This window comes from Diabrotica undecimpunctata, chromosome 8 (assembly GCF_040954645.1).
Source record: "Diabrotica undecimpunctata isolate CICGRU chromosome 8, icDiaUnde3, whole genome shotgun sequence".
In the NCBI taxonomy this organism is placed as follows: domain Eukaryota; kingdom Metazoa; phylum Arthropoda; class Insecta; order Coleoptera; family Chrysomelidae; genus Diabrotica; species Diabrotica undecimpunctata.
The window spans coordinates 71,591,004-71,613,182 of NC_092810.1; the positions used below are offsets into that span (position 1 = coordinate 71,591,004).

At 33.4% G+C, this 22,179-nt stretch overlaps 2 protein-coding genes across 2 annotated transcripts in view; one reads left to right on the forward strand and one right to left on the reverse strand.

The window, feature by feature from the left end:
* LOC140448452 (pseudouridine-5'-phosphate glycosidase-like) overlaps positions 1-11,020 on the reverse strand; it is a 48,264-nt gene extending 37,244 nt beyond the window's left edge. Inside the window, exons 1-2 of the mRNA XM_072541530.1 lie at positions 10,614-11,020; positions 1,554-1,776 (exon numbers count right to left, since the gene is read on the reverse strand). Coding sequence (XP_072397631.1) covers positions 1,554-1,776; positions 10,614-10,835 — 445 coding nt within the window. The 5' untranslated portion in view covers positions 10,836-11,020. The remainder of the gene's footprint in view (positions 1-1,553; positions 1,777-10,613) is intronic.
* Positions 11,021-14,048: 3,028 nt separating this feature from the next.
* Positions 14,049-19,465, forward strand: Sld5 (DNA replication complex GINS protein Sld5). The gene is made up of 2 exons (XM_072540479.1): positions 14,049-14,553; positions 19,001-19,465. The coding sequence occupies exons 1-2, from the start codon at positions 14,130-14,132 to the stop codon at positions 19,252-19,254; spliced, it is 678 nt and encodes a 225-aa protein (XP_072396580.1). The 5' UTR covers positions 14,049-14,129; the 3' UTR covers positions 19,255-19,465.
* Positions 19,466-22,179: the final 2,714 nt, after the last annotated feature.

Sequence of the window (22,179 nt, forward strand, 5' to 3'; positions counted from 1 at the left end):
TTACATCATCCGTGAGCTTTTTCGCTTCCGAATAAGGATCAGAATGTCCAAAACTATTTTCAAGGAAGAAAAAGAAATTGTCTATGGGTATTTTAAAGGTTTGTGGATTCTGTTTGTATGCTTCTTGGATTGTTCTCTTGGTGGTTTCGGTTGATACTAATTATGTTGGAGTATCAGGTTTGTGCTTTTTTTTAGCTTTGGGATCTTTTTTTTGGGGGGAAGCTGATATATGGGGAGGCATATCTAACAATGTTTGAGCTTCTTTCTCAGGAATTTCAGGGATTGTTAGTTCACTAGGAGTTTCTATTTCAGAGTGTCCTCGTTTTTGAGATATTTGTGTTATGGTAATTTGGTCTGATTGTATAGTTTCAGTGTTGGAGTCTTTATTTTCGATTTGTGGGTCTTTGGCATTTTGTGTAGAGGGAGATGAAACTTTTACGGATGAGTTGGGGCTTGTTGGTATATATTCGATTGGGATTGTATTGACTGTGATCAAATTTTCGGCACCCGCAGTATAAATTTAAGCTTTACAGGAGCGAATCGCAGATTTCTAACGCACTTCACCACTTTTTAACTCTACGTCTTATAAATTTCTGAGATTCTACTATTAATACAGGTTTTCCACGTTCACTAAAACTTTTAGAGCATTGCATAATGTTTTGCTTGCAAGTAGTTATTATTAAATGAAAGGGAAAAAAATTTAGACTTTCTTAAACTCGAGTTGGTTTTCCCAGAAATTACAAACCCCCGCTCGGGGACCAGTTGAGTGGTGTCAATAAAGTAACATAATTAGCATCGGCAGAAATTAAGGGTAGGATTATCTTATAATTATAAAGAAAAGGATTAAAAGAAACAAACAAACTAAAAACTAGAATGGACCAAATAGTACCAATACAGCCGAAAGGACTGTGAACATAAAACCCTGAATAATGGATACCAAAACGAGAGAGAAATTAGAATCACACCAAGTAACGAATATGGTGCAGAAATAAATACAAAGGAATTGAAAGCAGCTTTAGTTAATATTAAAATTATAAAAGCAGGTTGTGCGGATAATATATGTACCCAGAAATGGTGAAATGCATAGGAAAAAAGAACAAGCATGGATGCTAAACAATACCTAAAGCATGGGAACAAAACCTTATAATTTCAATACATAAATAGGGAGAAAAAAAACCGTAAAAGATACAACCGAATAGACCACCTTATTATCTATAAGAATACACAAACTAGTACTGCTTGTCACAAAAAATGTAATTTTTGCTGCAATAAATGTAATATAGCGCTAGATCCAAAACACAATGTTTTTATAAATATCAAGTAAAATAGATATATAAGATTTTTTACGTTAATTGTTATAATAACTGGAAATCAAAATCTTTAACTTTTTGTGCACTTTTAATTTTTGTTAATCATAGCCATTGATTATGATACCGAACTTTTAAAAGGACACTCTTTTTTGAAAAAAAGTACCCAACCCTATCTGGGTTAAGATATACCCACCAACCACCAAATTTATACTAGCACATAATATAGAAGAAAATATGTCTTACCTCCAGTAGCAAATATGGGAATATTTACTTTATTGGCAACGATCAAAGTTCCTGAAACTGTGGTACCACCGTTTTTCTTATTACTCATGACATAAGCCAAATCTCTTCTCGAAGTTTTTATGGGTTGACTTGATTTTGTATCACCTAGTTTATTTATATCTTTTTCCGATAGTCCAACTTTTATCTTTCCATTTACTATTGCTATTGTTGCAGGTACGGCACCCTAAACAATTGAAAATTATTTAGTTTATTATACAGTGATGAGTGCCTTAAGAACCGGCAAAATAACGCAAAAGATAGAAAACATAATACGTTGTGAAATAAAAAGAGATGAAAGTAGTAGAGGTGGGAAATTATCGATAAAAACCTCTAATTTACATTACATTACATTAGGACTATCGATAGTTTCCCACCTTTAGACGTTAGCTTATGAGCTAGTTGACTTCAGTCATAATATTACAAGTATGACGTCGAACATTAACATTTTTTAAATTTCGCATAAAGTAAAAACTGATTGAAGGCAATAAAGCAAATGTAAGTAAACAGTTTAATTAGTAGTAATTTGATAAATACAGAATAACAAGCTATGATAATTCTGTATTGAGAAGATTGTATGCGACGTCTCAAATCACAGTTTATTATTGATCAATACTTTAATTTTGGATAAAAACATACTCGTACTTCTGTTTTTACTTACATTACGTGATACGTATTACTATGACTGAAGTCAACCAGCTCATAAGCTAACGTCTAAAGGTGGGAAATTTTCGATAGATCTAATGTAATGTAAAGTAAATTATAGGTTTATATCGATAATTTCTCACCTCTACTACTTGCATCTCTTTTTATTTCACAACGTATTATGTTTTCTATCTTTTGCGTTATTTTGCCGGTTCTTAAGGCACTCATCCCTGTATATACTAAGATTTTTCAAGAAATTAATTATACAGGAAAAAAAAATTCTGTATTTAGATGGCATATGCAAAAAGATATAGGTTATATAGGTATAATATTACAAACATACAAAAGTGTAGTCCAAAAGACTGCGTATTGGATTATTATATACATGGTATTGGTGTTCTTCATATATATTTTCCAGGCTCTGTTACTACGTTTAGAGAAAAGTCACATTTCGATTTATAAGATTTATTGTACCCCTCCTTCCTTGTCATGTATGATGATTCTTCATCTTCGTCTAGCCTGTGCGTTCTATTTAAAAGATCCTTACATTCTATAAACAACAACGTTACAAGAAGTCATAAATTAATTTTCACCAAAATGAAGGGCCGAAAAGATTTATAAACAATCTGTGAAAAAAATAAATAATATAATGTAGACTAGGATTTGTACGTCCTCCCCGATCTTCCCATTTTTTAACAACTAGTCTTTTGTCTTCCTTAGACGGGTCTTGATAATTGCTTTATCATCCTCGTTCTCGGAGAAACGGGTGAGGACCTTGGGGCGCTTGGACATATTCTGTATCTGTAGAGTAGGGAGGGCGAGTTAAGTTTCACAGCACTTAGGCCACAATTGACCCATTGTGCATCCTCCCAGGGAGCTGTCACCCTTAGCTCATTGTCCATCCTGCCAATTCTAGGAAGGTGGACAAGTCACCAGGAGACATCTCTCTTATGTGGGCAGGTGTTGGCCAGGACTCGCCGAACGCGTACTCTCGTATTAACGATAACTCTGGGCATTCACATAGGACATGCTCTACAGTTTCGTCTTCTCGTTCACACTTCCTACATAGAGGTGTGTCTGCTAGCCCCAGTGTATGGAGGTGTTTGCTTAGTTGACAATGACCAGTTAAAAAACCAACTGCCAAACGTAGGTTTTTCCTGGTCATTCCCAAGTACTTCTTAGATGTTGACTCTTCAAGGTTACTTAGTGTTACCCTGGCAAGTTTACATCCTTTCCCTTCTTCCCATCTTTTTACGGTTTGAGTATGGGAGTGACATTTGACAATTTCCGCGATTGTTGTAGTTGACCAACCAAAAAGATCCCCAGGTCCTAAGAGTCTTAGGCCTGCCGCCTTCCTAGCTAATTGGTCAGCAATGCGGTTGCCTTTATTCCTATTGTGTCCTTTAACCCACCTCAGGATGATGGTATTACCATCCGAAGCTTGGGTTAGTGACTTGTGACACTCCATTACTAAACCTGATGTGACACGTGGTCTATTCAAGGTTAGTAGCGCTTGTCTGCTATCTGTGCAGATGATTATAGTTTTACCTGCTATACCTTTTTGGGTTATCTCTTTTGCGGCTATGGAGATACCAGTCAGTTCTGTCTGAACTACGCTGGCATTTTTGCCCATACCCCACTTTATTCTTAGGTTCAGTGATCTGGAGTATATCCCGCATCCTGAGCCTTCTTTCATTTTGGAGCCATCGGTGTATATGCAATAGGCATTTGCCACGTTTGTCTCCATGTACTGTCCTGTTTCAATTTTGTAGGGTTTGTTGAAGACAAACTTTGGTTCAATTGAGTCGCAGCCTGCCTGTAGAAGTGGTAACGCATCCAACTCTTCTCGCCAGAAACGAGTTCTCAATTGTCCCATTCCTACATCAAGGTTTGCACCAGCTGAGCGCAGTCGCATCATTGTCACTAGCGCCACCTCTTTGACATATATATCTAGAGGCGTGATGCCAATGATCAACTCCATTGCAGCAGTTGGTGTTGTTTTGGACATATTATTGGAATCGACTACATTTAAGTCTACTTCCTCCCACTAATCCTCCATAGTCCTTATCATCACAATAGTCCTTTTTTTTATATTTTCGTTAGCAAACGTTACGAACACGATCCCTGCGTTAACCCATATTTTATGGAACTGTAGTAGTTGATTTTTACTTCCGATAGGAGCCGCATCTACTGATTGTTCCAGTTTGTTAATGATTAGGTCTTCTTGAGCCTGATCTAGTTAATTATCAGAATGATGTCTGTGTGCCATCGCCATCCTGAATACTTTTGTAATATTGTTATATGATCTAGTATGCTCGTTAGAGCTTCTTTTTTTCAGAGACTCTTAGTTGCGGGGGGTAATGGTATTCTCACGAGATCTCTTTTTACCAGCGGGTTTTGCCGATGCCCTCGCTTTAGTTTTATGTGGATTTGTATGGCATATGGCATGCTTGGGCATATTATTGGGATCGACTACATTTAAGTCTACTTCCTCCCACTAGTGCTTTATAGACCTTACCATCTCGTTAGCACAGTTTTTAAACAGGGTCCCTGCTCTAAACTATGTTTTATGTAACTATAGTAGTTGATTTTTACCTCCGATGGGAGCCGCATCTACTGCTTGTTTCAGTTTGTTAATGATCCGACCTGCTTGAGCCTGATCTAATTAAGTATCAGAATGGTTTCTGTGTGCCACCGCCATCCTGAATACTTTTGTGATATTGCTATATGACCTAGTCTGCCCGTTAAAGTTCCTTGGTTTTTTAGTGACTCTTTGTTGCAGGGGGTAATGGTATTCTCCCGAGATCCTTTTTTACCCTCGGGTTTTGCCGGTATACAGCTTTGGCTTTATGTGGATTTGCTGTGCTCCATATCGCAGCAGTCATTTTTGCCTCTCCCATCATCCTCTTTTTTTGGGCTCCAGAGAGGTGTATTGTGATACCTGGCTCAGAATCTATTCCCTCGGAACATCTTCTAGCTAATCAAGTGGCACTGAGACAGAATACGCGACGGTGGTCCCTTCTCTGATCATTCTTGATGTGTTTGTATTCTAAGCTCGGAAGAGTTACCTATTTCAGGACACATCTCGTTTTTCTTTTAGCATTTGCTTTTAAACGTTTGTTCCCACGTATTGAAACGAAATATTATCGGGTACGGCAGTGTGCCCTTACCGTGCTAAGGCCTTTATCACCCAGAGTTGCTAGCTCTCTGGGGTATCGTTTAAGGCAACATTTTCTCCCTATATCATGAATCTCTTGGGCACGATAGTGTTACACATCGGGACTAAAGAGCGCTGTAGTTGCAGTATAGACCGTAGGCAGTATGCACGTGTTTTTTTGTGTATGTGTATTCGTGTGTTTATGTATCTGTGTCATGTTTAATTAAAGTAATGACATAGCTGCCGTTACTATACCATATTCTCAGTTCATCCACGGGCTTATTTGGTTATACCTTATTTACACCTGTCCTATTTATACATAGGTCGTTCCCTATAAACCATTGGGACGCGCCGTGTTGTGTTGAGAACATCTCCATGTTCCCCAAGAACACATCGTCGTTGTAAAATCAAACCAGCGTAAGTGCAAAGAATGGGTTTTTGAGATATTGGCATCAAAAAATTGTCTATTTTCCTGTCAAACCGCCATAAAATTTGATTAAAAAAGTCCGTCAAATGGCATTGGGCCAGTTTAAATAATGTTGGAGTCACCACTTTGCTTAGGCAGATCTATGATAAACTTTAAAATGAAACGTTACGCGTCATTTAAGTAAAACTGAATTCTTTTACATTCTAGAACTGAATTATTGGCAGATAATCCGCTTTGTACTTAATATTTATTAATATTACTGCGGTGTCATTTAAAACAAACTGGCATATAAGTAAAAAAGGGCTTTTCTATTAAATTGTCTACCAGAAAATAATTTGACTGTCAACTAAAACAGAATTAGGTATCGATAATTATTCAGTTTGAATGATTTTAAAACAGCATTTTAATCGATGTTTTAGAAGATATGCCGGTTTATTTTACACTAGTGTAGTAGTATAGATGGCCTTTTGGAATGTCATCCTGGTGCATAAGTCGTGGACTAATACGCACCCTAATGCCCATCGCCCCGCCTTAAAACTTCTTTCAATTTTACTATTGGCCGAGAGATCTGAAAATGCCATACAGAAACATATAAATATGCGACATTTTCAATTTACAATAGTGACTTTCCCAATCCACAATACACTAACACAACCACTTTGCTCTACGCAGATGATACAGCTCTCGTAACAACATCACGAGACGTGGACTCAGTACTTAGGTTAGCTCAAAATCACCGTAACCTGGTCGACAGGTGGTGTGGGAGATGGAGAGTAACACCTAACCCAAATAAAATGATTCCTTTAGACACCCTAGTCTCAGCCAATTCATCACACCCATCATATCCGAAAGACACAACCATAGACTTTGGGGGGGGGGCTACAATCCGCGACCGGATCGAGTACCTCGGTGTGCTGTTTACACAAACACTAAACTGGAGGACCGATCTGGACATAGCCTGTAACAAAGCTAGGAGAAGGCTCGGTCTACTCAATGCTCTTTGTGGTAAATTCGGAAGAACACATCCACGATCACTCATACATACATATTAAACATTTATTAGGCCGGTCATCGAGTATAGATTCAACATCTATATGACGATGCGCGGCCATCTCACACAAAAACTGCTGGCACTGGAAAAGAGAATCCGGCGTAGAGTGAACAACAAACGCCGCGACTACCCTTCCGCCCATATCCAGCCCATCGATGAGAGGCTCTCCTCTCTGAGCAGGAGTTACACAATCAAAACCATCTGAGGCCAAAACTTCAGAGCCCACAACTTACTAAAAACTACCTGCTCATCCATCGGCAATGTATTCAGAAGAAAACCTAAACCTAAAACCCCTTTCCGTACCACAAAACTACTGGCCCTTGCCAGTAATGAGCTCCCTGCTGAATACTATCGTCGCAATAACTATTAAATGCTCACTTCGAGCTTGCTTAGACAGGGGGGGATCGGTTTTCTGTGGTTTCCCGATCCCATTGCACAATGATACCTGTCTGTAGCAGAGGATACAGCCACAGCTGCCCTCGCGCGAATCGCTATTCAACACATTTACTATTTATCAAATAGTATTCATATAAATTCACATATTCACAAATATTTTAGCACAATAACTTCTGAAAAGGACCGTTAACCAGAACCCCTTTCGCCGCTGATTATCCAGTACGCTCCTCCAACGACAAATCCAAGAAGCAAACCACCAGTAGAACCCACAAAGCCAGCGAAAGAAAAAACACCACCCAAACAAAACAACCACGTCCTGAAGAGGTGAAAAACCTATAACAGGACACCAAAACGCCAGACAACGAAATCCCAGAAAACGAACAACGATACAATGAGTCGCTCTCGGACTCCTGGTCTCGGATCCCAAATAGGGTCACCTGTACCCTGGGAGTCTGATGTCGGGGCTCTGCTCCGGTTCTACGAACGTTAGACTCTGTGGCTGGACCTTGTCCACATGCTACTCCTGTGTTTTATTTATTTCCTGTGTGAGAAATATTACCTATCAACTAAAGATGGAAGATACGCAGAGGGTTCTTCGAATAGACTGGTCGAAGACCCGTCCCTTACATCCCATATGGTAATAGAAAAATACGCCAATTAATTTTATTTTTATTCTAATACATACGCATAGATAAACATAAACAACATGATTGTATTGATAAATTGTTTATTTTGCATAGGGTAAAGTTTTAAACCCGATTTTATTACTGCAGTAAAGATTTTGTTCGCAAGCATTCAATAACATTATGTATCAAAGTAGAGTAAACCATAAACAACAAAATTTAAAGGAATGGGGAAAATTTTTGTCTCCAATTTTTTTAAACACCTTTGACCTCTTTTCTTTTTTTTTTCATAATTTTATCCATACAAATATGAAAGTGTAAAATAAACGGTAGTAAGCGATAAAAAATAATATTGGAAAATCTTTGGAACGCTCTGGTGAAAAATGTCTCTTTTGCATTTATGCCCGTTTTATTTCACAGCGAAAACATGGATATAGCACGTCTGCAAGTATTTGGATAATAATTTACAAATTATGATTTGTATATGTAGTGATATTTGCCCGTTAGAAATTTGCTAAATAAGTAACCACCTACTGTATTGGTCTGAATATCTGTAGTTTATAGTATTAATCAGATTTAGAATAATCGTTGAAAAATAATGGCAAACACCTTAAAAATTTACAAAAAAATTAAAAATGAAAAAACGTCTCGGAAATAAATCCGAATTGAACCGAATATGTCCTGTAGCAACCTGAATTTTCTACAATAAGTCTTTCTCAGTTTCGACGACGGTTTCATGTACTAAAGATTTCATGTAGCTATCCAGATAAAACGTCATAAAAAATGTCTAGTTCCTGCAGATGCCTTATTACCTAGCATTTAATAGAACCATATCCAGAAATTTAATTCATTAAGTAATCTTCAACCATCACATACGCAGTTACTCCGAACGTAACTCTTATTTTTATTTGATTAAACAATATAATTGTGGAAAATTTATATTTTCACGATACGTTTGTAAGTACCAGATTGAAAATTACATACATACTGCAAGATCTCTGAGTCCTATTACTTAAAAACTGACTAATTTGTAAGGATATCCTATTGGGTAATATAGCCTACTTCTAATGAGCAGATCTCATAGTTCAGAAGTCTCAAAGATATCTCATAGTCTCATAGTCTCAAGAAAGACCTTTCAGAAATTTTATTAAATACTGTTTCTTTCAGATGCACTCTCTTTATTGTCCATTGCTTTCAGCAGTTTTTCTTATAGCTAATAAATTTCTGCTTTCCACGATACAATTTACATACCAGTATAAAAATTACATATCAAAAGATCTCTGGATCCAATTACTTGAAAACTGACAAATCGGTAAGGATTACCTATTAGCCTTCTAATAGGTAGAATAGCCTTCTTCTAATGTATATGGCTCACAGTTCTAGTATTTAAAGATGGTCTTTGAGAAATGTTATTAAATACTGTCTCTTTCAGATGCACACCCTTTATGGTCCGTTGCTTTCCATCATTTTTGTTATAGTTAAAGCCATGAAATAAAGGTTTAATTAATTCGACGAATGTTACAGACTTGGACCACTATTACTGAGCATTATGGCTGTGAGTTTTTCTGCTGTATGGTGTATGGATGGTTAGTTAATTGTTAATATGAGATAGAGAACTAGCGAGTATAAATAAATTAAGTGAATTAATTTGGTAATATCAAGTAATTTAGTTAATAATAGTAATTTAGTAATAATCAAGTAATAAAAATATACACAAAGAAATAAAAATACACAAAGAAAAAAGTTTTTTTCTTTTTTTCGGATACTTCCTAGGCGGATTATACGCTTATATCCACGCTTATATTTACTGAATAAATAATTAAGGAAATTTATAGAATACGTTTAGCTATACTTAATTCGGATTTAGGTGTGGCTTGGGTACGAGGGAAGCCTTGTTCAGTATCTAAGTTCTGATCCAGAGATGCAGAGTTGAAGTCTTTTATAGGTCTTGTGCTACCTTGGTCGAAAAGGGTGGGCCAAAGTTTAGGCGCAGCATAAAAACTCCGTTATGGAGTTACAGGGCTAAGAGATTGCTTGGCTACTACTATGTTAAACCAATATCAAACTTCAGTTTTAACGTGATTTCGAGTTGAAAATGTCTTTTCATAATCTATGAATATGATAACCAATGGTATATATTTATCTAAAATTTATTTATTTATTTAAGTAGTTATTATATTACAAATATAAGCTCTCTTGATTCATATTTTCATTTAAAGCTTGTATATATGTGGCAAAATATTAATAGGTCTAAATCAGTCAATATAGTAATAACGAATATAGACGCATATAGAAGCACACTTTAGTCGGTCACAAACTATTATTCTAAAATATGAAAGAGTGGCGCAATAAATGCCGCTTTAGATATTTTCTAATGTAAATGTCGCGTAGTTGTGTGCACAGAATGTTTAGCCTAAAACTTTTATATATTATATATATATTTATTTTTATATTTTATAAAATTATAAAATAACATAATAAAGTTTATGCAGTCACCATCTACAGGAGTATTTTCGTTGTAAATTCGTTGATGATAGTAGAGTCGTTTTTGTGCAGTATACAATCACAAAAGTACAAATAGTACAAAAAATTATAATAGTATATATTGTAAATAAAAAGGATGTAAACAACGAAAAGCTAAAAAATAATCATTTGTTATAATTTTAGAAACGCCCCGGTACGGTATAAAATATTGACCAGTCCTCGTACAAATTTAAAATTTTACCTGTTTGCGTATAACCTCCTCCACTTGCAACGCGCACTCAACATTTTGAGGATAAGGCATTCCATGTGTTATAATCGTCGATTCTAGAGCTACCACAGGAAGCCTATTAGTAAAAGCATTTTTCAATTCTTCACTTAACTGAATACAGCTCTGTGAAACTGTACGATTCGCGAAAACCCCGCACGTCCGGTTGATAAAAAAACTTGATCGACGTAAAAACATTTTGGATGTAGGTAGGTAAATTAACACACGCGACGAAAAAGTTATTCTATAATTTTGACAATTTATCAAATAATGAGAGTGATGAAATCTTGTTTGGATTGATAAGGGAAAAAAAATTAAATCAAAGCGGCGTGCTTCGAAACTTTACGAAGGGAAGCGAGAAACCATTGACAGATGTCTTAACTTTATCGGGCAAATAACTTTGTATAAAATATTTCATCTATGCTTTTTACAGGGACGGAATCAACCTAGATTCACAATAAAATATCTAGATGACATTAATAATTTTAAATATTATTTATCATAAAAAAGACCTTTAACAACAAAAGTAGTCTTGTTCAGCAAAAAAACTTAGAAACTCGGATTTGGGAAGAAATAACTTATATTTTAAAAACAGATAATATAATTTAAAAAATTACTGTTTTGTTCACCGAAATTGTTTTTTTAGGTTGCTTCTGTAGTTGCATAACCTTTACTAAAACATGTAGTTAGGGACACCCAAATTCCGAGCTCATAAAAATGATAGCTTGCGTTGTTCATACTATTAAATATTGGTTTATTTTGTGTGAATTAATGAAAAGAACTTGTAATGAAAAGATATTTGTGGTTACCTATTATTAAAATTTTGTATCTTCAGACGATCGTAAGAGCCACACAGAAGATATTGAAAATGTATGGAGCGTAAAAGTGTACTAAAAAGAAACCTATATTTATTTATTTAAATACATAATTGTATTATCTCGAATGTAGAAACAAACTTATCTTAATACCGTAATTTTAAATGTTTTGAAAATATTTCTAACAAATTACTATCAAAGTATACTAAAAAGCGTGTGCAACTCTTAGAATTAATATATTTTTAAATATATTTCCATTAGATTGCTGTTAAGATACTGATACATACTCCACCAACTTAGGTTAAGTAAAAGATAAGTAATGTTGAAAAAATTTTTTATTTTATTTTTTGGTTTATATAAAAATACATTGCAAAATATGTTGTACATATGTTCTATATGTTCTTATTTTATAAGAATTAGTATTACATTTTTGGTTTGTGTGTTTTTTTTTTCAATTATGTGTGTTGTAGAATTTTAATTTTGTTTGTGTGTAGTATATTTTTCGATATTGTAGGAAGTTCTAGAAAACACAGATGCATTTAATGTTGACATCCTTTCACTGTTTTTTCTCAGCTTTTGATATAAAGGTACAGGTAATAAGAAATAAATTAGATGAAGAGCCATGGATGAATTTATAAATCGCTGGAACATTAATTAGACTGGTGAACATTACAATTCTTTAAGTCTGAAAAGTAAAAAATGTAGGGTGAACGCTTATAAACTTTTGAAACACATGTCGGAATATCTTAGGGAGAATCATATCTTCTTTTTAAGATGTTTTTAAGATAGTCTTGGAGAAAGCGGTACAAGATGACAATTTTCATAACTGGAGAACCATTTTTAATAAATGTTCGCAAAGTATGGCCTACGCAGACGATTTGAACTTAATTTTCACTCTACAACATACAAGTTATAAGATTCTAGCTTTATAGTAGCTAATACATTCACGTATTTAAGATCTCTAAACAATGGGACCTCTATCATAAAAGAAATCAATCCAAAAAAAGAAATATATATCCGTAAACTAATTTTTCGAAACCAAATTCAGATTTATGCTTTAATCTGTGCCTTCTAAGAATTGCAAGGCAAAACAGACGTTGATAAAGATGTTATTAGAGGCATGGGGAATCTAAAATTGCATTCCACAACATAATATCTCCTCAACTAAGCAAAAATTCTTAGCGAATTGGTTTCTAGTACTCATAAAGAGTATACCGGAATAAAAGGAAAAAGACAGTTAAGATTTTATTTCACGTATAGTGCGTCTGTATATCCGCTTATACGTATTTCACCCTAATAGGGATCATCAGAGACGGATATCCCCAGACGCTCTGAACGTGAAAATAAATCTTATTAGTTAGTTATCACTGAAGGTTTTTTCTAGAATACCATTTACCAGCCGTGTGTGAGTAGATAACTGATATTCCAGTTAAACATGGCAATTGTAGCTTTGGAAACTGCTGCACGAAAGATTTCTGTGGGTGAGCGGTCAAACCATCTCCTCAGGTGTCTTTCAACCACGAGTTATCATGTCTTCCAACTGATCTTTTGTCCTGCACTTTACCTTCCAATATGATTTGGAGTAATTTGCATTCCACATGCCGTTTATCACGGTAAAAATTCTTAGTGAATTGAATTTAATGTCCAGTTATACCGTCTTTCTGTATAATAATATTTGTTGGCATCTGTAAAAATGGTATCTGGAAAACTAGGTATGAAATTTCTAGAACCCAGAACAAAGAGAATTAATCTTGATCCAGATTTTTCTTGCAATATTTTAACTACAACCTAAAAATCTTTCTTTCTCGAGGCCAAGAAACTGGAAAGAAATTATTGTGTCGTTACACTTCGTATTTTATTTACCTACACATTACCTATCTCTAAGTAGATACAAAATCAAACGAAAACCATTAGTTAGATTTATTTCTCTCTAGTGACAAATAGTTTAAAAACAGGAGATTGAATATTTAAATCTACTTTGGTATTATATTTAACAAATCACACCAAATAATACCTATTTATTAGTTTATTTTGGATAGTTTTGGATAGATAATTTTCAAAAGTGTTATAAAACAAAATTACTTCACGCATAAGTATGCCTATAGTTTACTTTCATATAGTTTCTAAATTTCCAAAACAGTGACAAACGTTTTTAATCTGTATTCAAAATTTAATAGTTTTTATGAAGTCCGACAGGTCTACGAAATCCGTTTTCTATTATTTCAACTGGTTGGGAATGTAAAGAAATCATTTGTATTTATATAATTCCTTCAGTTCAGAGAGGGTCATAAACAATATAAAATTTATTTTATTTTTCTTTTTGCAGTAAAATTCAGTCGTATATAAAATCAGAAGACACCAATAAAGAAATGAATAGAAGATTCTGAAGAATTAACAGCTATCTTAGTAGGAAATAACGGAATTAACTAAATAAGTTAATTAGTTAAAATAAGACAATATGAAGATACATAATAATTAAAAATTATCGCGTCGTAAATACCGGCATTATTGTGCCCACGTGCCCTTTAGCTGCCAGCCACAAAATGTAAAGAAAGAATCTGCCACGATTTAAATATCTGTTCTGTGAACACAACACATTACAGATGGCTGACAGCGCGGGAAAAAGTGTATTTTCTTAACCTCTGAAAATAAATATTTTTTTATATTAAACATAATAATGGAAGATTTAAGCGAAGATTTAATAGTGGATGATATCGAAAGCGCTTCCAATACATCTGATGATCAAGTACAAATTACACCAGCAGAAGTAATAGAATTAATGGAAGAAGCTTGGGTCAATGAAAAATTTGCACCAGAAATTCTTCCCCATAGATCCGAAATTGTAGATATTATTTTAGATCAGATTACAACTATGGAAGAGAATATACAAAAACTTAGTAGCACGGATTTTACCAAAAGTGTTTATCAATTGGAAGTAGATAGGCTTAGATTTTTAATTTCTAGTTATTTGCGAACCAGACTGGAAAAAATTGAAGCCTATGTAATTCACATTCTAAATGAAGAATCTAAAAGGGTTGATAAGGGGGACGAATTGTATTTAAGTGAACAAGAGCTTAAATTTGCCAAAGATTACTCTCATAGTAAGTTTTTGTAATTTTATTTTGTATACTTTGTTTTAAATCTGAGTTGTATAATATTTCATCCTGCTCACCCCCATTAGTGGTTGAACTTAGGAGGCTGTGTTTATTTGTATGTATTGTTTATCTATTTTGTTGTTGGATGTATGTAAGTACTATTAACTAATAAATTGTATTTTTTCCATGTATTCAATTTCATATTTTAAAGTAATCTAGTGTATTTATAAAATCAAAATATTTAAGCAATCAGAAGGGCTGTAGATCTACCTAGCAATTATCTTTTTTACAGATATACTGTTTAGTAAAAAATAATATAAATAAATAATATTAAAACATGTAACTTGACAAAATATCAGTACCTAAACTGTTGATATAAATATTTAAGCTGTGTTGAAATATGTTAAACAAATGGAAGAATTTTCTTTATATTACTTGACTGCCAAATTTGAGAGTTAAATTTGTTTTATATTCTATTTATTGACATTCTTCCATGTGCAAAGGCAGTGAGATAAAAGGGAACAAAAAGAGTGCAGTGTACTATTTAGTGTGCAGCATTTGATGTAGAGTAGTTTTTAATTTGCACAAATTTTTACATGTAATTGAGCAAATAATGTCATATATAGAATAAATACATAAAATAAAAAAAAAACAAATAGGTAAAATCTGTTTTCACGTCTAAATAAGATTAAAAAACAGAGTAGGTATAGTATTTATAAAGTCAGTTGAAACATTTCACTCCGACGAGATTTATAAGGGCAGTTCAATATTACATTTACCAGTAATCAAGTTAAAGTATAAATAACATGCGTCAATATTTCAAACGTATTTGAACAATCCCCGTACTTCGTAGGAAAGAGATAGAAGACAGAAAGAATGAAAGATACATCCCATCAAATAAATATTGGACATTGATATGTTATTCAAAATCACCAATATTTAACAAACTACTTGGAGGTTCACTTTCAGCCGACGGCGATGGTGTATAGATAAGAAACGCTGTTGATTCATGCCAGTGCTGTACAGCTAAAATATTTATTATTTTACGAAGTAACTGTTTAAAATCATTATACTGTCAATATGGCCTATTGCTTATATATAAATTATTTTTGTTGCTAAATATGACATGTTAAAAACTTTTTTATACACTTATGTACTTTACGACAGTTTTAAATAAATTAAAATTGTCCTTATTCTGTTCTTCATTAATCTAAATTTGAATATAAAAATAAATGATGCGCCCATGTCTGGTAATATGATATTATTCTTTTAATGTTTGTCCGCAACCAGTTTTTTGGGTGTTTCAACTGACTTTATTTTAGTTATTAACAATCAAACAATAATAAATCTAAAATATTGTAACAAGACCAGAGGGCACTATTGAATTTAAATTTAAACAGAAATGGAGATAGATCATTACTATTCTAATAAATAAAAATAAGATTATGAAAACCTGTTTTTGTAACTTTGTTATTAACTAAACATTTATTCACTATTGTTAATGCACTATCCAATAAAACACCCAAAGCTCTAATTCCTATAAATTATTTGTACAAAATGAAATGTATGCCAAAGAAATATATGAACATTTATTTGGATTTAAGCTCAAGCTATTTTGTTTTGCCATAAGCAAACATTTAAATCATGTTGCAAGAGCTGGGACTATCTAAATTATTATATTTACAATGAAAAATCTTAAGGTCATCTTCTTAAAGGGTCATCTCCCTATGGAAGCTGGCAATCATAATGGCTGTTTTCATTTTTGAACTTGCTGCTCTAAAAAATTGATCTGAATTGATACCAATCACATAGATTCTTCAACTCTGAGTCTGCCTTTGACCAACAGATCTTCTTCCTTAAAATCATCAGCAAACAGTAAATGTGTTATTTTTTATTCCATTACCAATATCATTTATAAACAGATAAAAAGCAGAAGACTTCAATAAGAGCTCTTTAGAACACCTGAACAACAGTGGATTTCTTTGAAAATACAATTATTAATATGACCTTGCAGTGGTTGACCTAACAAAAAACTTTCGAACTTTTTAAGAATTTAAACATGTAAACCTAATGCGTGAGGTTTGTAAACCAAGAGACCATGGGGAATATTGTTAATATCTTCGAGAAATCTGTGCAAACACTATCTACCTGTACCTTTTTCTTGAAAGCAATTAACAGAAATGGATTGTACAGGAGATTAGGCACTGTTGATTTTACACTGGAAAAACCATGCTGTTCATCCATATAATAATATTTTTACATATTTAGATAATTTTTACTGAGACGAATGTATCAATAAGTTTAGTTTTATTAACACAGTTCTTAATAAGTGCCTCCAGTATTCCATCAGATCCTGAAGAATATTTAGTTGTTTAAATTCATTATCTCCTCAAATACTATGTACCTGAAAAATATGTGCCAAAAAGCTAAACCACTACCTTGCAGTCCTGTGCTACTGAATCCTCCTGAGACATTACACAGGATAAGTACCTGATCTTTGTGTACCATTATTATACCTCCAACAAGAGTTAGGATCAATTGTAAGGTTAGCTTGAATATTATTTGAATAATTTCTATAGCATATTACCTGTAATGATTTACATATTTCCCTTAAATCTCGGAATTCCTCATATGAGTTGCCAAACATACTACTATTTATGTGTAATTTTTTTCTAAACTATAAGTTCAATGAGTCGACATGAAAACCAAACAGAAAAATTTAATGTTTTAAATTGCTGGCAATAAACATGTCAATGTTTGTTGTTAGTACACATTACATTTAAAAAAAAAACATACATTATAAAATTGATTTTTTTTAAATCATATAAGACATCATACTGAAGAAACAATTTCAATTACCTACTGGTAATACTATACTGTATGATGAGCCGAAGTATTCAATAGAATATCAGTTAAAATTGACACAACTGGATCAAAATGCAAACAGAAAAGTAAATCCATGTATTTATTATTAAAAAAAAATGCCAAAAAATTTTGTTTTCCTTGAAGTTATATGACTGGGCCCTTTAAGGCTCATTTGCCAATACACTGATTTTACTCATTTATTTTACAATTTCATTTTATCAATTTCCTATACTTAATATTCCTTATCCTATTTATCCTACTTTTTTTTATTATTATTATTATCTAGATTAAGCCGTAAGGCTCACACTCCCTTTAAGGGAAAAATTCACTCATCCCAGATACCTATCAAAAAGATTGCGCTCTGGTGGGCTCTTTACATTTTGTCAAGCCCTAGGTGACTTGGTATGCTGGAGTATCTCACAAAAATTTTAGTACACATCTGGATGTCAAGAGGAGTTTAGCTTTCTGCATGGCCTTGTAGAGATGTTCATTTAGACCCAGTTGATTTATGTTCTCTAAGAGGTTTTTGGGAATAATACCAGTAGTAGATAGAATAATAGGTACTGTCTAGATACTGTCCATTATCCATTGTCTCCTAATTTGTATTTGCAGATCTCTGTACTTGGCGATCTTTTCGTTGTATTTAACACTCAAATTATTGTTGTTAGGTATCGCCACATCAATAAGTGTTGTTTGCCTAGTAAGTTTATTAACTAGTATGAGATCGGGTCTATTATGTGCCACTGGTTGGTCTGTGAGCACAGTGCGGTCCTAGTATAGTCCCAGCTGTCATTTTCAAGCATTCTATCAGGGATGTATTGGTAATAAGGAAGATGGTCAATTTGGAGAAGTCCCAGTTTGTCAGCTAGTTTTTGGTGGATAATTTTCCTACTGAGTCATGACATTCTTTATAGTTAGTTCCTACAAACATCTGGCAGCCCCTGGTAAGATGTTGGATGGTTTCTTGGGCTTGGCATCCATATCAGCATTTGTCATGTTGGAATTGAGGATCTTTAACAATATATTTCAGGTAATTTTAGTTGGAGTAACCTGATCCTGAATGACAAGTAGAAAGCTCTCAGTCTCTGGAAATATCTTTCCTGATGCAGAGGTCAACCATTACCAATGCAGAGGTTTAGTCCTCCAGGTGTGCATTTTTTCTTTCTTAGTCAGGTGGTTTATGCACATTTCTTGTTCAGTCAGTTTAAGTAGAGTTGTATCATCTATTAGTTCCTTAATTTCTTTTGGGTAGCTCATGCCCTTCAGTCTCACTTAATAACAGGTATACTATTCAATGCAGCATTCTGGATAGCACTGGCATTTGGTTCTTCATCCAATTATTTCGTTTTTTTTTTAGAGCTACTTATGGATTGATTTCATCCTCCAGTAGTTGATTAAAATAATTCTAATCTGTGTGTTTATTAATTAGAATTGGGTTTTGATCTTTCATAATAATTTTGTCACTAATTGTCAGATAGATTGGATAATAGTCTGAATTATATATAAAATTTTATTTTGATTCACTTGCATAATTTTTTAATTTATAGAGTTGTGTACATGTTTATTAATTTTTTTTATTTATTTTAAGCAATGAAACAGTACTTCGAAAAATTGATAAAGTGTTACCCAGGTAATCAATCTGATGCATGGTCAGATAAAATTATTGAACCAAACTTAAATAGTTTTGTGTTTTTAAAATCGAAAAACAGAGTGGAAGGAATTTCAATTGAAGAAAATAATCCAGAGAGTGATCTAGTTGACTTTAATAGTGGATCTCAAATGATCATTTCATACAGTAGTATATCTGAATTAGTGAAAAAAGGCGAAGTTCATTTAATATGATAAAATTTTTATATTAGGTATGTTTAAAACAGTTATGTTTGTATTTTAAGCTTATTTTGTATAATATATGTATATAATTTAATACTTAATTAGTGCTTGAATTAATTGTATACTTTAAGATAGAAAATTACAAATCTGAGGAAATATGAGATGATTGGTCACTTGATGTTAAAAATATGGTATTATTAATAAATTTTAATATTGTTCTGAATTATTTTCTTGTGGCATTTTAAAGTAATTACTATTTGAATGGAAATAAGCCACAATTAAAGGTTAAAGTAAGTTTATTGACATTTGAATTTCTAATTCTTTAAGCCACAATTAAAGGTTTAATTGTGGCTTATTCCCATTTAAATAGTAATTAATAAATAATTTATCATAAGATATGGTAGATTTGATAGAAACAACAAGAAAGCCTATCAACCATGTTTTTTATTCGCTCTGAAAATGATCTATACTAGACTGGTAGAAGCCAGTCTATTAGTTTATTATTCATCTTACAATAATCATGTATCCTTGGAGGTCAATAAATCTGCTATATATATATATATATATATATATATATATATATATATATATATATATATATATATATATATATATATATAAGCTTTCTGCTAATATCTGATAGATCTTTTATTTGGCTGTGGTATACCAACTGCTTTTGTATCGATGTCACTTAGAGCCCTCTCATAGCAACATTAAGTTGTGTCTATAGGCTGTTGTACCTGTCTCATGCTGTGATGTACTGATTAAGGTTATCTTTATATTTTTATTTGTAAAATCTTAAGAGTCACTCATTTCTGACTCCTCTTCTGTTTCATCTCTTTTTGCTTCACGTTCCTTTTTGTCCAACAATTGCACCTCAAGATTGGGGAGTGACGTAGTTATAGTGCAAACTTACATATAATGCGCCAATTATAGTATTGCTATCTGGTAACTTGCTTATTGAATATGATATAATGATAGTTGAGCCGCTAGCTGGTCTTAGTTGATGTATAAGATTCATTTAGCTTATTAGTTCAAATTATAAAGTTCAAACAAATCACTCGTGTTTTTATTTCTCTCTGCAAGCACTTAAACATAACATTCGGAAAAAATGCTATTTTCGTTCTCGAGGGTGCTTTAAAGTCCATCAACGAGAGGAATCCAGCATAGAGTTGTCCAGGCCGATGAGGTTGGGTCTGGCACTATTTCATTAATCTAATATTATAATAATCCATTCACATAATTTAATTCCATTTCTAGCTATCTTCTATTTAGTTCTATTTCCATTTATTTATTTCAATTTCAAGTTGCATGTTTATTATTATTATTATCTTCTTTCCAAGTTGTATTCGAGGTAAAATGTAAGTAAACATTCTCACAATAAGAATGCCGGCATTAAGCCATCGTCTACTACTTCTTCTTAGGTAAAGGAAGGGTAGATGGTAATAAAACACAGTATTTATCACAGACACGAATACGTCCAGCAAAAGCAGCCTATTCTCGTGCTACAAGCCATAACGAGAAAGAAATGAAAGCAAAGTTACGTGAAGTATCACTTGCTACAACAGCAGGAAGGAGCTCTATAGGGCATAAAGCTTTATGGTGGAGAGTGCCTGGCCAGGCAGCGGGTTGGCTGAGTACTGGAGCTGAAGAGAGCGATTGTCTGCAGGTGTCGTATATTTATCTATTTTGAAAACGATATATCGACACTTTCAATACAACCGCCAATAGCAAATTTAAATATTAACGAGAGGTGGGACAATGCGCATTAGATCCAATCTAATGACATATGGCGAGAAAACACGCAAGATCCAATAAATACGCCGGTTAATACGTATCGCTTGAACGAGGTGTATCGCTAAAACTACTGAGGATTTCTGGAACTATCGTTCACTGAAACAATGGAGATAAAGATAGTCCAACCAAAATCACATGAAGTATTAGGTAGATATCTTCCCGCAGTGTATGTTGTGCGATTCTTGAGATATTTCTTACAAAATGACAGTACCGTGTGATGATTCCTTATTTAACATTTATTTTGTTCGTGTTATTGAGAGCCGCCCGTTTATTTGACATAATTTGCATGAATATAGCAAAAATAATAAAACCGAGAAGGCGTAGATGGAGATCGCTAAAGAAGTAAACGATATAGGTAAGAAAAAATCGTACCTTATAATATTTTTAAAAAGCAGAAAAAAATCAATCATATTTCCATCCATTTATCCATAAAATCCATTATAAGTATTACTTACATAAAATTTATGCATATTTCCATTGAATTGGTATTAATCCTTGTGGCAGTAAAAAGTAGGTAGCTAGAGATTTTCTCGTAGTTTCATTGCCAATGTCGTTATGCGTTATCCACCTTGTAGTTCATTAACTTGTAAATTGAGATTGTAATATTCGAACTCCATTGGAGTGGATAATTTATTATATCTATATCTGGAATAAGTATTGTATAAAATTTATGCATATTTCCATTGAATAGGTATGGATTCTTGTGGCAGTAAAAAGTAGGTAGCTAGAGATTTTCTCGTAGTTTCGTTGTCGATGTCGTTTTGCGATATCCATCTCGATGTTCATTAATTTGTAAATTGAAATTGTAATATTCGAATTGCATTGAAGTGGATAATTTTCCTTCTCGTGATCGTATAAAATTATCTGAAATACAAGCAGCCTTCACAATTTTCTTAACAGTTTCTTCATTACAACAAATTGGCCTTTCGAATATACGAAATTTTGACAGTAAGATTTCAAACGCACATTCAATACTCTTTCTTCTCCGTGAAAGTCTACAGTTGAAAATGCGTCTTGTAGAGTTCAAAATTCTTTGAGGATATGGCCTCATAAGATATGGTAATAAAGAAAATGCTTCTTATCCACGTATATACAAAGAAAAAGCCTCCAGTAAAATTTGCTGGTAAATGCGAGGGTTCA